General features: G+C 41.8%; 1 protein-coding gene across 2 annotated transcripts in view; it reads left to right on the top strand.

Annotated features, from left to right (window-relative positions):
• snx7 (sorting nexin 7) overlaps positions 1-13,584 on the top strand; it is a 42,317-nt gene extending 28,733 nt beyond the window's left edge. For both annotated transcript variants that reach the window (XM_079180987.1, XM_079180988.1), the window contains exon 9: positions 10,029-13,584. In XM_079180987.1, the coding sequence (XP_079037113.1) occupies positions 10,029-10,109 (81 nt within the window). In that variant the 3' untranslated portion in view covers positions 10,110-13,584. The remainder of the gene's footprint in view (positions 1-10,028) is intronic.
• Positions 13,585-14,672: the final 1,088 nt, after the last annotated feature.

Below are 14,672 nucleotides of genomic sequence, written 5' to 3'. Positions count from 1 at the left end.
GCCAGTTCCAACAGCCTAGTTTCCTAAGTCGCAGGTGGTAACATTTAATGATAAATCATTATGCATCCTGCTTCTGCAGGGTATTGGGGGGGGCTAGAGTCTGTGGAGTCCCACTGGTCGGGGGTTGAGGGTGACAGCCTGGACAAGTCCCCAATCCATTACAGGGCTAAAGCTCTAATCATACTTTCTATGTCTGCAAAGACATAAAGGTGCGTATATCTGAAATGAAGTCATCTGCCTATGTCCAAGAGGGTCTATTTACTGTATATGACCGCACATACATTACATACCGACCGCACAGTATGAATGATGTCCGTCTCTGCGGTCACCACTGTTTGTATTACAAACGGAACCATGTTAGAAGTAATTCAACAAGAGGGAACTTGCACCGACAGAGGGGAGAAGATGCAAAGGCCACACAGAAAGAATTGTTGATTCAAAACCTGCACCTTCCAGCTGTGAGGCAACGTAATGTACAATGTAAATGAATGAAGGCTCCAAACGTCCGTATAATAGAACAAGCTGTAGTTGCCAGAACAATTTGATAGTCAAGAGTTACAACCAAATTACACATGCTATTGTACAAATTGCCTCCAACTTTCGTAAATCAGTGTGACAATTTCTGAGGGTACCTCCAATGTCTATTGCAAATAAAAAGACAGTTTCAGTTAAATTCAGTGATAGTTGCCTGAGCATCCATTGGAATTCGGTATGCTTTTTTTTAGCCCACAGCTAACCCACTGACTCTGTGGCAACATTATGCTACCTTTATATCTCCCAAAGCATCATGGGAATTAATAAATTGCCTGATGGGGGGCCTAGAGTGTCAGACATTGAAAGTAATAGGCTGTCCTCCTGTAACCCAATTAAAAAGATGTGAGCTGAGGAATATGATGTATCCTTTAGGTGCCATCCAAAAGTATGAGTCTAGTTACCAAGGAGCAGTTCATATTTTTACACCCACACTTCAAATTTAGAATGCCCTTCCTGTCCAGATCGGACTTCAGTCTGTTTTTTGAAAACAACGGATAACCACAATAATTTAGTTAATCCCAGTGACTCATTTGGCACACAATAAACCAGTTGCAATTTAAAATGCATTCAACCCTTTTATTCTCCTTAGATTTTATAGCACACAGCGAGCAAACAATAACTCTCTACTGAGAGTTGGCCAAAGGATGAGATCGCTCTTTGCTCTGTGCTCATATTGTTATTCAGGTGCAGGTGTGGGCTAGTGTAGCCATGGGGCCTGTGAATGATTTATTAGAGTAGAGCACTATAAGGGTCTAATAAGACACCTGCACCTGGGAGGGTTTGATACCGCCTAGGTGTACTGTAGGGGAGGACTAGGAGATAGAGAGCAAGGATGAATGAAGGTAGATGGAGTGATTGAGGAAAATGGTAAAGTGTAGGGGGGCAGAGTGCTTTAAGTAGGAAAGCTGATTAGCGACCAATGTCAAGTAGACTTGACATTGAAATGTGAGGATTTAGTACATTTTACTCAGAATTCTTCCCTTTTCTGTCATTATGTAGACTCGTCTTTGTAAAAATGAATCAACAAAATAATCAAGACATTACAGGATAATGAAAATGGTTATTTGCAGCACTTCTGTCAACAAAGAACTTGTCATGATATCTTGAGGGATGTAGACATTTCTCGATGCTTCGACACCACAAAGTCATCACTTTTTACTGTTTAGTCCTTCTGACAGTTATTCCCATATGACATACATGCTCCATGAACACAGAGTGACAGGAGCAGGCAGGGGAGGACGGGTGCGAAATGAGTGACAGGACAAACTTACCGTTACCTTACACAGCCATTTTCTTTTTCTTTTCTAGTCGTTGCTTTTGCTCTGTACCACAGCACGTATGACGTGTGAAATATTAGAGCCATAGGATTACCACTCCCCTCATTGTAGCAAACTCGTACATGGAGAGTTTTAAATCACATCGCCTTGACAACGGCTTCCACTCCATCTGACCCCATTGCTCCATTATCAACAGCGAAGCATCAATAACATCACTTCAAACTCGACCTCCGTGCACATGAAAGCCCCTCACGCAGACCGATGTCTCAATAGTTGAGTTTTCGTTTCGAGAATCGTAAGCAAACTTTTGAAATGTCCCAAAAAGGAAATGCGAGTTAGGCACGTTTCCATCCGGGGGTTTAGAGCGAATAATGTAAGCTATGCAAGAGAGAGATGTAAAGCCTCTTATTGAGGTTATTTGTCTCGTCTGTCCTGGGAACGCCTCTGGGTTCCCAGGAAGATTCCGGGCCAAGACCTTTTGTTTGTGCTGCTCGTTTACAGTCCGATTAGAAACTTCAGATGAGACTGAAGTTGGAGTTGAGAGACGACGTGTATGACCGTATTGTTTCACAAGTAGCCAGTCATCGTCAGAAGACAACATGAGGGTTCTCAGATTGCCAGGTGTGTTGGTGGTCTCTGGTCAGGAAATATAAACGTTAGACTCACAACACATTGAAACATTTTTCAGATAAGTTTATGATTAAACAAGCATTTCAGATTTTCTACACTCTAATGTGGCAGTTGATTGTTTGGCTCTTATATTATTTGCCCTAAAAACAACATGGAACATTAAAAGTTACCTTTTGGAGTTTGTTTTTGTTTCCGATTAGCAACTTTGAATGCGATACTAGAGTTGTGTACGACCAGATTATTTCACAAGTAACCAGTTTATCAGCTAATTTAAAACCATTAAAAAGCTAAATCATCTTCAGACGATAGCCGGTGGGCTCCAAGATTACATTTCTGCCAATGTGTCCCGCCTTTTTTGCTCTCCACACGGACTGTTTACCTGATCAATGCTACTCGGTCTACAAACAGAAAACAGAATGCTTCCAATATCAAAATTCTACACATTTCTACAGAGATTTCATCCGTTCTGTCTGGTCTATCGGCCCCTCAGAATCAGCAACAGTTGATCAGTCAGAGTTTGTTTTGTACCTGCACCTAGCATGAGTGGGTGGTGGCTTCATGGGGTTGATGGCTGCCCTGTAGTCTCAGGGAGACCCGATGAATCAGTGGAAACCAAAGGGCGCACCAGGATTTACAAGAGAAAGTGTTAAAGGAAACTCGGTATGAACTCCCCGTGGGTGTGCGTAGATGCTATTTCAGATTAGCATTTATTGCACCCCTGACCTTATAGTACCTTCAGACCTTTGCTTACCCACACACATAGTATACTGCCCTTCTTCTTACCAGTGTTGATGCATAACGATGAGATGGCTGGAGACAAAAGGGGCCAATGAAGAAGGTCATACAGTATTTTAGAAGGATGAACAATACACATTTTGGGGGGGAAAACTGAGAAAGTTGAACATAAGAGGGTAGGGAACCATGTTCACCCTGACATACTAAGTGAGCCGAGTACATTTTGAAAAATCTCCCCAAAAAACAGCCTTTTTTATAAATGCAGATATACTACTTGAATGTAATTTGTTAGTTTATCTAAGGGATGATTGGTTATTGATGTGTTGATCAACTTATGTGAGGATTTGCTGCTTTTCAGTCATATCAGAAATGGTTTATTGTCAAGTACATTACACACACAAGGAATTTGGCTTGGTGATAGATGCATAACAATAAACAGTGCAATAGACATTGGACTCTGTTGATGGACCAGATGGATGATTTTCTGGCATTTTGCAGACTAAAAACAGTATTTACACAATAATGGATAATGAAATTCACAATAACAAAGAATGCATTATCAACAGATTGACAATGAAAACTGGATATTTGCAGCCCTAGACTGCGTAGAATAAAGAATACAAATGGCGATTGGCGAACAGACCTACTTCCGGTTAGCTGTTTCCCTCTGCTTCCCATCTTTATGCTAAGCTAAGCTACAAAAATGTTCTTTAAAAGTGCGGTTGGTGGTATGCGTCAATCTGGACAAGACTTTAATGAAATTGCAGCGTGTCTGGAGTGTTGCTGGGCAGTCAGTGCTGGGAGAAAGGGGAATGGTGAATCCTCATGCATAAACCCTGATTTTTCCTCTCTGCCAGCGTGTGTGTTGCCATTCAGATGCTTTATTCACTGCATTAGATTATTTGAAAGAAGATCTTGATCACTGATGGACGATGGAGGACAGATTCATTCAGTGGTACACCACAGACTGGAGAGGCGATTACCTTCATGTTATGTATGGATGTGACAAACCTTCTGCTGCCTGCTTGGGAACTTTGATCTGTTATTTGAGGAAGAACGACCAACTGCTGCTGTGATATATTGATAGACACCGGTCTGTACAGTATATTAGCTCTAAACCATGCAGTGATTGCTGTGTGGGCGTAGCAGAATGAGGATACATCAATATTTTGAGGTTCAATTAACACAGCTACATGCAGTTCTTCACAGTTCTTCACAGCTCTTACACAATCTGCAAATTGGTATTGTCCTAAAGTAGACTCTATTATTAGCATCAGAAACACTTGCCACAATGCTTGTTATCATGCATCAAACTCAAACGTAAGTCCAGATCAACCAGGTAAATAAAGAACATGAATTAGTTAAGTACATTATCTATGATTGATTCAAACCTTTTTAACCAAACTTAAAGTTCTCAACTGTTAGCTTCCTAAACATGACATTGTACTGTTCCTCAAATCCAGCAGTGATTGCGGATGCAGCGATCATCATTCAGATGCAGGTTTGTGATGAGCTGAGTGCTCTGACTCCACCGTGAATAGCAGAGGCAGAGTATTGCCATGGTTACCTCATAGCAACAGGGACTGCTTTGTGGGGGGAGACTGATATAAATATAAAGAAGTTGCTTACATATCAGGATTATTTTTACTGTCTTCATGGAATTGCTGTTGTAGGGCAGTGTTTGTGTTTTTGGACTGATGGTGTCATCAGCTGTGCCCATATATTGCAGAATGAGGATTTAGATGCTGAAGTATCTTTTAAAAGGGTGGGCTTGTGGGATGAAAAATCCCTCCCTTCAACATTTACACAAGCATGGCACACTAAAACAAATGATAGCTCGATTCAATTTTTTGTTTTGGACACGTTTTTTTTTTAGTTAGACTGAACGCATTGTACAATTTTTCAGATAAGGTTATAATTGAAAATGTATTTCTAATTGTCTTAACTCTAATGTGGCAGTTTATTGATAGGCTTTTATATTATTTGACCTTAAAATTAACAAATGTGAAATTAAACCCAAAAAGCATTGAAGACTGATTGTGATCTGATCGGCCAGACCATCTCCAGCGGTGGTCTGGGTCCCTTTGCGACCACATTGAACGCAAGTGTAAATGCATTTCACGTGCGACTTTTCCAAACCAGCAAGGAAGTGGCCATGAGTCAGTGAGTGAGCGAGCTAAGCTGCTGACCACAACTGAAATACAAGCAACTGCATAAAACAGTGCCACGCCGTAGTTCTCACAGCCAGTTATTCCGAAACACCAATAGTCCGAAATATGTACCATTGCTCCGAAAATTATCATCGGACCTTCTCGACCCGCCTTTCTCTGCCTCTGATTGAATCTCCCTGATATTCTTACCTTAACCAATTTCACTCGTCATGCCATAACTTGACCAACCCAACCAACAAAGGCAAATGGTAGCCTACTGGCCGATCAGAGGGAGAGTAAGGCAGGTCATACCTTCACCACGGTATGAAAAACAATAGTGGAGGTAAAGACATAAACCCGTATTATATAACAATTAGCCATGTATTTCTGTTTGTTGAAGGGAGAGTGTGCATTCTCTGAGAAATTAGCGTTTGTTTTCACGCTGTGGGATAAATGGGCTTTCGGACCAATGAGACTTTTTTCGGACATTTGGGGGTTTCGGAATCATGGGCCGTCAGAACAAAGTTCCCCATAACACAGCATTCTCCTCTGCTTTCCTCGCATTCTTCCCTCACCTCAAAAAGCAAGCAAAAGTCCATACAATAGTGCAATTTCACAGATGACTGCCGCCTTTATTTTTCTTCTTTTTGTGTTTCATTTCCTTTTCGTACAAAACATTTCCGACTTTTTTTTATATTTTGAAAGCATGTTATGTTTTTCGTATACATGGCAGAGAAATCAATGTTTGTAAAATAATTACAACGAAGATAGAACATCATCGTTAATGCCTTTGAGAAGAGTCTGTCTAAAAGCCTTTTCCCTGTTTGTACGATTCATTGCAGTGATACTACAAAGACAGTTGACTGAGAGATCAGAGAGAGAGAGTTCACGCTGCACAGTTTGAAGCATATTGAACCCCGTAATGGTAGCCGCTTTGAGTCTGTAATGGACAAAAAGCTCACGCATAGTAGGCCTTGACTTCAAGTAAGTGACTGAATTCTGCCACTCTACTTTGTGTGTGTAAGAGAGGTGGCAGTGTGTCGCAATGCCATCTGTGTGTGTTTGGCCTGGTTCTCTGTGTTTACCTGTTTGGAGCCTGGAGGATAGATGTCAGCTGTTCAGGCCCGCTTTCCTAATGAATCCTGTAATTAGGTGTGTGTGTGTGTGTGTGTGTGTGTGTGTGTGTGTGTGTGTGTGTGTGTGTGTGTGTGTGTGTGTGTGTGTGTGTGTGTGTGTGTGTGTGTGTGTGTGTGTGTGTGTGTGTGTGTGTGTGTGTGTGTGTGAGAGAGAACATGTAGCTGAATACATCTGGATTGTTTCACGGTTAAGTCTGTTCTGTAAATACAGTTATTTTTGAGTACAGGCAGTTTTGTTTTGAAAGTTTTTGTTTCTGAATCAAATTACATGACGGTGCGAGACGAGCTGCTCTAACTGCAGCTTGTTTAGCTCTTTATTTGCAGCGCTTAACCAGATTGCCCGGCAATAGTCAAGTTGAGACAATCCCAAGGCTTGCATAGTGGTACTTGGTGTAAAGAAAGAGTCCTCTCTCGCCAAAATGCTTGATATTTGCACTTGAATATTAAGCAGTTTAGCTAATCAAGCTACCACAACCAACGAGCTAATAGCCAAGTGTAGTTTCAAATGAAGGGAGGGGTAAGCTAGTTGTCTCAAATCACATTTGATTGGATACATGCATGTATATGCCGAGAGTGCAGCATGAGTTATCAAAAATGCTTAACAGACAGAGAAATTAGATATAATTTGATGTAAAAAAAAAAGAAATGCGTATTGGTTATCCAGAGAGCTGATTGAAATCCAGAGACTCCACCTGCCAGAGTAAACTGGAAATGAATGAATCCTTTTTACTTTTCTACCAGCACTTTCTGTTGTCACACTAATGTTCTACTGTACAGTTTCCATGTCCCTTGGCTTTCTCTGTAGTCTTCCTTAAAGAAGGCTATACTTAGTGGACACATTCAGTGCTCCACTGAAACATCTGAGTCTGCTTTGTTAGAAACACTTCATGGTAGATCTTTCTTCTCAAGCCAAAAGAACCAGTTCTGCTGCAAAGACGACAATTAACCCCTCGTTACGTCCCGCCCCTCGGTGCAAACTGGCCAGTAACCAATCAGCGTCCGTCAATCATCCGGCTCTGAGCCATAGACTCTCATGCGATTGTATCAGGTCTTGGATGCATTTCGAGCTAGCCATGGTTAGACTTTGTGTAATAGTGATACTCGTTTACACTGTGATCCGTAGGCTTTAGATTCTATCTTTATCTTTTAGCCACTGAATCAGTTTCACATCCCGGATACATCCCTTAAACACCGTTTGTAGACCCTTCTGTCTGCTTCTCTCTGAAAACCAAAATTGGTTTCTTCAGGGAGTGCAGTCGGTTAGCTCCAGTCCTGTCTGGGAGCCAAAACCGACACCATGCTGTGGGAGGCCAAGGCCTGCTGGAGAAAAGGGAGGCCCAGGGGAGCCAGGACTGAGCGGTGCAGACTGTCAGACCCTGCTGTTGGTAAATGAGAGCTTCCCTAAAGGGATCGTCTGTGAACATTGTGACACCAATGTAATGTGACTTGCGTTGTAACTTTAAACAGACGGAACACATCTAACAGGAAAAGGGAAACTTGACCGAGGTTCTGCCGGGCTCCAAGCTTACTCAATTGTTATTGGAGCACAGTGCCTAAAGGGGCGCAACTCAAAGGGTCAATTGTGGATTAACTTGACCAATGAATGACATTTCTGCCTCCAGCACCAGTGCTACCAAGGTGCTGTGGGTGCTGTTAAAATAACTTGGCTGTTAAATGTTAATTACTGCCTCAAAACAAACTGCTATTACCTTTGAAAAAAAACTGACTGTACTTTATTGATGTGTGCTGACAGAGTAGAACCCCAGTTCATAGATTAGCTTTGGAGAGGCTCTGTGCCTGTTGGTGTTTGCTTGTTATTTTCACTTTCTGGCCGCATGACTTCCTGCCTCTGCTTTCTAGATAACTGCTTTTATGCCATAAAAATATAATTCTTTTGCAAGTCCTCTGCAACACACACACTCACAGACGTCCACACTTGCATCCTCACAATGGGGCTCTCTTGCCTCTGTCAGTGCAATAACGCGGCTTCACTGATGAGATGGCGAGGAAGGAAAGAAGAGCGAGGCAGTTCAAAAGGGAAAGAGGAGAGATGTTTGGAAAAGCTCTTCATCTGACCGCCGTTTTAGAGCTCTGATGAGAACCATGACGTTTAAAGTGGAACAGTAGTGAAGAAGATGATTATGACGCAGATAATAACCATGATGGTTCTCACTTGTGAAAGTTTAGAATGTAATGTTAAGTAAATGCAAGACAACATATAACAAATAACTACGAACAAAGTCAACAAGCATCTTATGCTTATGAGGCACTGGTCTAGAAGAACAACATTTTAATTTGACTTAAGGCTTTACACACCAGGGACGCGATGAATAAATGATACAAAAATGTGAAATACTTGCCTGAAAATATTATATATATCGAGAGCTCTTATTGTGATTGGTAAGAACGGAAGTTGTAGATCTGGTATGCGCTGTCTTTTGTCAAGATGGAAAGGAATTATAAAGTTTACCGTCTTGGTTTTGACTACGGAGCAGGCAGTAACCTCCGGTTCTGCCGAGTGAAGCCGATGCTGAAGTGTCTTAAAACCTGCCTTCTCTCTACTGACCAGCAGGGGGCGACTCCTCTGGTTGTATAGAAGTCTATGAGAAAATGACTCTACTTCTCTCTTGATTTATTACCTCAGTAAACATTGTAAACATGAGTTTATGGTCTCAATCTCTAGTTTCAAGTCTTCTTCAATACAGCATGATGTTCATTTAGTAAATGATGGTCCATTTAGAGTCAAACAGACCATAAAGCAGGGGATGCTTTAGGGCGGGGCTACACAGTAATTGACAGGACTCTACAGCTACCAGAGACGTATACGGCGTCTCTATGTCAATCCTCCACATTCCAAATATGGTCACTTATGTTCATTGGTTAAAAAACCCCATCAGTCCACAAACCAATGGGTGACGTCACGATGACTACGTCCACTTCGTATATACGATATATATGGAGCCTCTGTGTTGTTGTTTCATAATGATAGGCTCAACTTAACCGTCTCACAATGACTCTATAGATTTCTAATCTTGGTGTCATGATTCGATTCCGATTTTTTTTCCAAACAAGGTTGTGTTGCTAAGCTTTTGCACCACCAATAAAGGCATCAACCAATCACTTTGTGCAGAATGGACATAACAACAAGGAGGCCCGTAGTCCGAACCAGACCCCTCCTTTCGTTCTTACCTTTCACAATAAAAGCCCTAGACATATAGTGTAACTGTTTAGCAGAGAACTCAAATTCACTCGAAACATTTTGCTAAAAGGAAACTTAATAAAAACAGCTTACAGTAGTTTAGGCGATAAAACACTTTATCTCATACAGGATCCTGGTAAGTTGGTCTCTGCCTGCGTGAATCTAAAGGATCCTTTTATTTAAAAAAGTGCAACTGTCACGAATTCGCATCGCTGCGGCTGTGATGCAAAAAATGCCGCTGAGTATTCCGTATTTTCCTGTTGTAAACTCATCACGCCCCTGATGTGTAAAGGCCATTTAAAATGAAATCACGAAAACCTCTGTCATGATGCTGATGCTGATGATGATGATGCGTCTTCTTTTCCAGTGCCTGGCTGTGTGGGAGTCCTTCCTTCTGTCTCAGAGAGTGGAGCCCGGCGAGCAGAGAGACGGGGACGACGCCTCTTAAAGTGTGGAGACGTCTCCACAGCAGACTCTCTGTTGTCTCTCCAACACATCCAAATATAGACTCTGAACCAATGCCCACTCACTCACATGCATCATATATGAAACAAGCGCTCTCTCTCGCTCTCTTTCTTTCTTTCTGTCTTTCTGTCTGTCTGTCTGTCTGTCTGGCTGGCCAAAGAAGTACATCCCAGCCCACCATTCCAGTGATGATTGTACATCACTAAATCCAACACTGCGATCCAAATATCCACATTCTGGTGTTTACAGTCGACCGAGTGCATTGCCAAAAGCTAAAAGAAGGCTCGTGGCTCTGCTGCTTTGTTGTGCATTATTTTTGGTAGATACAGGAACTGAAGAAACCAAAACTAATAATGCAACCAGGTCTCCCTCTCCACTTCACAAATTAGAATTTTCCATCAGGAAGTTGTACTCAACTGACAAAGTAAGAGTGGTAAACTCTAGTGCCAACTCTAGTTGAAGGAGTCTGACATTTCCAGAGTAATGTCACTAATTGTATGCATTTGAACCATAGATGGAGGAATCATAGATAAAAATCAACATAAAATGCATATTAAACATACTAAAATACATTAAACTGCTTATACCACTGTTTGTTTTTTGCAGGGATCATAGTGTATTATATGCCCATAGTTTAAGTATTACATTATATTCATTTTCTTATGCATTTTTATAACTGTAATAATGCATTATAATGTGATTATGAGTTACTCTAAGTCAGTGGTTCTCAACTGGTCTGGCTGTGGGACCCACCATCACCCCTTAATGACAAGCCGCGACCCAAATTGAGGAAGATTTTCAACGTCTCAAATTTATTTAATGAAAATGACCTGTTCTGTGCTGTGAAATAACGGGTGTCTATCAGCATTACAAGGCATTAACGCCAAATACTGTTAAGGAGTGTGAATAGACGGCACTCTGCTTTTTTCTTTCAGACAAAGGCCCGCTGAAAACTGTTCAGCGACCCAAACCAGTTGAGAATCACTGCTCTAAGTGGTCATTGGGTGCTCTTTTTTACAACATTGATGTGATTCTGGAGGCTTTATAACATGGTGGGAAAAAAATACTGCGCATACTGAGGGGTACGTCAGGAAACCACAACGTTAAGGAGGTCACCGTCCACGGCATCTTCCGACTCACCAGCCAGACCTACAGGACCAAACACCACCGAAAGTGGATTTGACCGCCCCAGGAGGAGAGGGAAGAGAGTGGCGATGGAAGCTAAGCTAACCCAGCTAGGTCCTAAGGCTATTCCACTACCCAGCCTGCTCCTGGCTAATGAAAATAAAATGGATTAAAATAAGAATTCAGGAAGTGGCTCCATCGTGGTGTCCCGGATCAAGCTGCACTTGCGGGACAGAGACCAGGACCTCGGTGGGACCAGAGGAGGTGGACTCTGTTCACATCAATGATGCAAAGTTGATGGACAACGTTTCCCTGGTGTTGTAATTTTAATGTGAAGATGTCGGCCATATTGACCAGAGAATATTCTATTTATATTCCTCCTGATGCAAATTCAAATATGCGCTACAGGAATGCTCTTCTGTTTTGGTTTTGTCATAGTAGCAATAGTTGCTAAGTAGCAAATAGATTTGGGCGGAACCAAAGGACGGCACTTTATAGACCATATTGGAAGAATAGAGAGAAGTCAGGGATGGGACACCGTTTCCCTGCTTATAAAATAGACTCAGACAGATTCAGACAGTGACAGCATGTTTATTTAAATGCTATTCAAGGATAATTTATCGTCAGATCTGTGATGACTAAAAAAGTGCTTTTAACACAACTGAGTGATGAACAACTGAGTGATGAACATTTACACTTCACGAATGTAATGTTTCAACAAGAAGCTCTCTAAAGACCTAATTGAGACAAATGATATATAATTCCTAAAGCAATTCTCCTTTACGTGTATATTCATACAGTGCTGTAAGCTAATTATAACACAAGTATGTTAATAACACATTATAGACGGTGTTGATGGTTCCAAGGTACTTATCTGTGAATGGAGTGTCAACAATAGTTTGACAACAATCTCCCGTGGAGCTCCACTAACGAGCGCTTTCATCTGGCTGTGAGTTGTGGTAGAAGCTAGTCAGTGACCTTTGTGTGACTGTTTTCCTCTAAAGACCAGAATGCTGTGCGGCTTTAAGACTTGATCAGCAGTCAGATAGTCCAATAATGGTCTTATCTCTTTTCTTAACTTTTCCTTGACCTTGGGTAATATTGACAGACAAATGGTGAGTCGCTTTAAATGTTGCTGCCTCAAGGAATTGTGGGATGACATCATTTCCTTTCCTTTGGTGAAGGATGGTCCAGTGTTCCCTAAACTGTAGGCGATAAGGGAGGAGGGATTAAAGCACCTTTCCTTGGCGTCTAGCGAGTTGGACCGGCTCTTCTCACGGCTGCCCTGTAGATTCTTCTGGGTCATTTCACTCATTTAGGAAACCTCCTGAGCAGAACAGATTGTTAGACCACAGCATTGGTTTTAACAAGAGGTCAGCCTGACAATGGTCCGATCCAACAGACGTGGGCTGTTGGGAATGGAAATGATTTTCGGGCACACCGTCTCGTTTATTTGACAACTTCTACGATGTGTTCCGTGACGTTGACCAATAAGAGTGAACCTGAAACCGCTCCTCCTGTCCATGTGTCCTCCGCCAAGTCACTGAACCCCAAATTGCTCCCGTCGGCGTACGGATGGGTGTAATTGTGAAACCCTGATAACATTTAGCAACATGGAGGGCTGGATGAAGTCCAAACACCGACACAGAGCTCACATGGTTGTCTTTATACCACATTGTTTTTTCTACATTGCACGCACGGATGTTCATGTTTTAACCAAGTCACAGCAGGAACCTTTGATCGCCTGATCTGACACAGTGAGCATCTCTAATATTCTGATTCTTGCCAAAGTAAATGATCCAACTCTCTTATTCAAAATAATTATAATAATGATAATTTGTCTGTATGTTCTCATTAATGTACTGAAGTGGAATCAGCAGAGTGGACAATAAAACATAAACTCACAAAATTGCTGAAGAAATGCCTTGAACGTGACACATAGAGGACATCTCCATCCTGTAAAGCTTAGAGCACAAGAGCCTCAAAAGCTTCATGAAACAATAACTCAGAATGTTTGGTTGTTTGTGCCGACAAGGCCTCTCACTGTAAACTGTTTTCTTCCTGTTTGTAGACTGTAAAGGCGTAAAGGGCAGCAGTGGTAATGTGTGTTTTGTTGAGTGTCTCTTCGAACTCAAAGGTACTCACACCTCTGCTTAAAACATTAGCTTTTTTGCAGGTTGTTTATCTATATTCTTCCCCAGTGTCAAAGTGTCGCACACAGTTGTGCCAGTTGGCAGCAGTTATGTTCCGCACTTTGCCCGTCATTATTCCTCCTCCGTGACAGCGTATGGATTGAAATGTCTTTTTAGGAGAATGTTTTTAGAGCACATATGATTATCGCTCCAGTGCTGAACTGAAAAGGCTCGCTTTTCCTTTTCTTTTTATAAATAAAATGGTTTGAGTTTTGCTTCACACAAAAATGTAGTTTATCCTTTTCAGGTGCAGAACAGTTGCTCCTCGTATTGAAGAGCAGTTAAGTGAAACACTTGTCATTGTGGAGAAGCCAAGCATTACTAACAACACATCCATTTGAGGAGAGTAATGGAGATTTGGATCAGCTTCAGTTCAAGTGTAATCAAGCGTACCTGCTTAACAAATGCTGTATTCCAATCAGTGTTGATGCTAAATGTAGTCCATTGAAGAGATAAATTCCTCAGTGCCTTCTTTATTTACGCCTACACATACCAGGATGCATTGCGTGCAAGCTACTGACCCCTAGCCAAAACATAGTGTGGTCTTGGTGCGTTTATTCTTATGCAGATAATACAATAAGAACACTGACGCTCCGTAGTCTGAACCAGCGTGAACCAAGACGGCAACAACTCTTTACTACGTCAACAGCATTGAGAGTTTTACAGCTTCACTCCTTTTGTTTTTACCTTTCCACATGAAAGCACAACTTAAATACTCTTAGCATTTCACTAAGAGGAAACTCAACAGTTAGGTGTCAGAAATATTCAACTTTTTTTTAAAGATTCATAAGGATCATCTAAAGGAGATCCTGACCTTCTCAACAGGAGCCAGTGTGGTCCTGCCGATTGGCTTCTCTCCTCAGCCTACAATCCTTCATGGACAGCTACACCACTGCAGACATATCTCCGCTGGCCAACACGTTCATCATATGGTTTTGGGATGGAATGAACGCTCCACTCGTTTTGCATCAGGACCCAATTCCACCATGTGCCCCAATCAAATAGCAAGATTCCATCGGTCATTTGGATAATAACAGCCAAAGTATGTCATTTCGGTGACAGTTGCCTATAGAAAACAGTGAAATCATATTCCAACCATAATGCCTCAGTACAGCTCCTTAACATACATGGTCTTAATGTACCATGTATGTTAAGCAGCCGAAAGCATCGGTTGAATTGACAATAGGTGACAGTCCTGGCTGCCTCAGAAAAAAACATTGAGGCAAGAA

Source organism: Pholis gunnellus, assembly GCF_910591455.1.
Source record: "Pholis gunnellus genome assembly, chromosome: 20".
Classification (NCBI taxonomy): Eukaryota; Metazoa; Chordata; class Actinopteri; order Perciformes; family Pholidae; genus Pholis; species Pholis gunnellus.
This window is presented reverse-complemented; position numbering and strand designations above follow the sequence as displayed.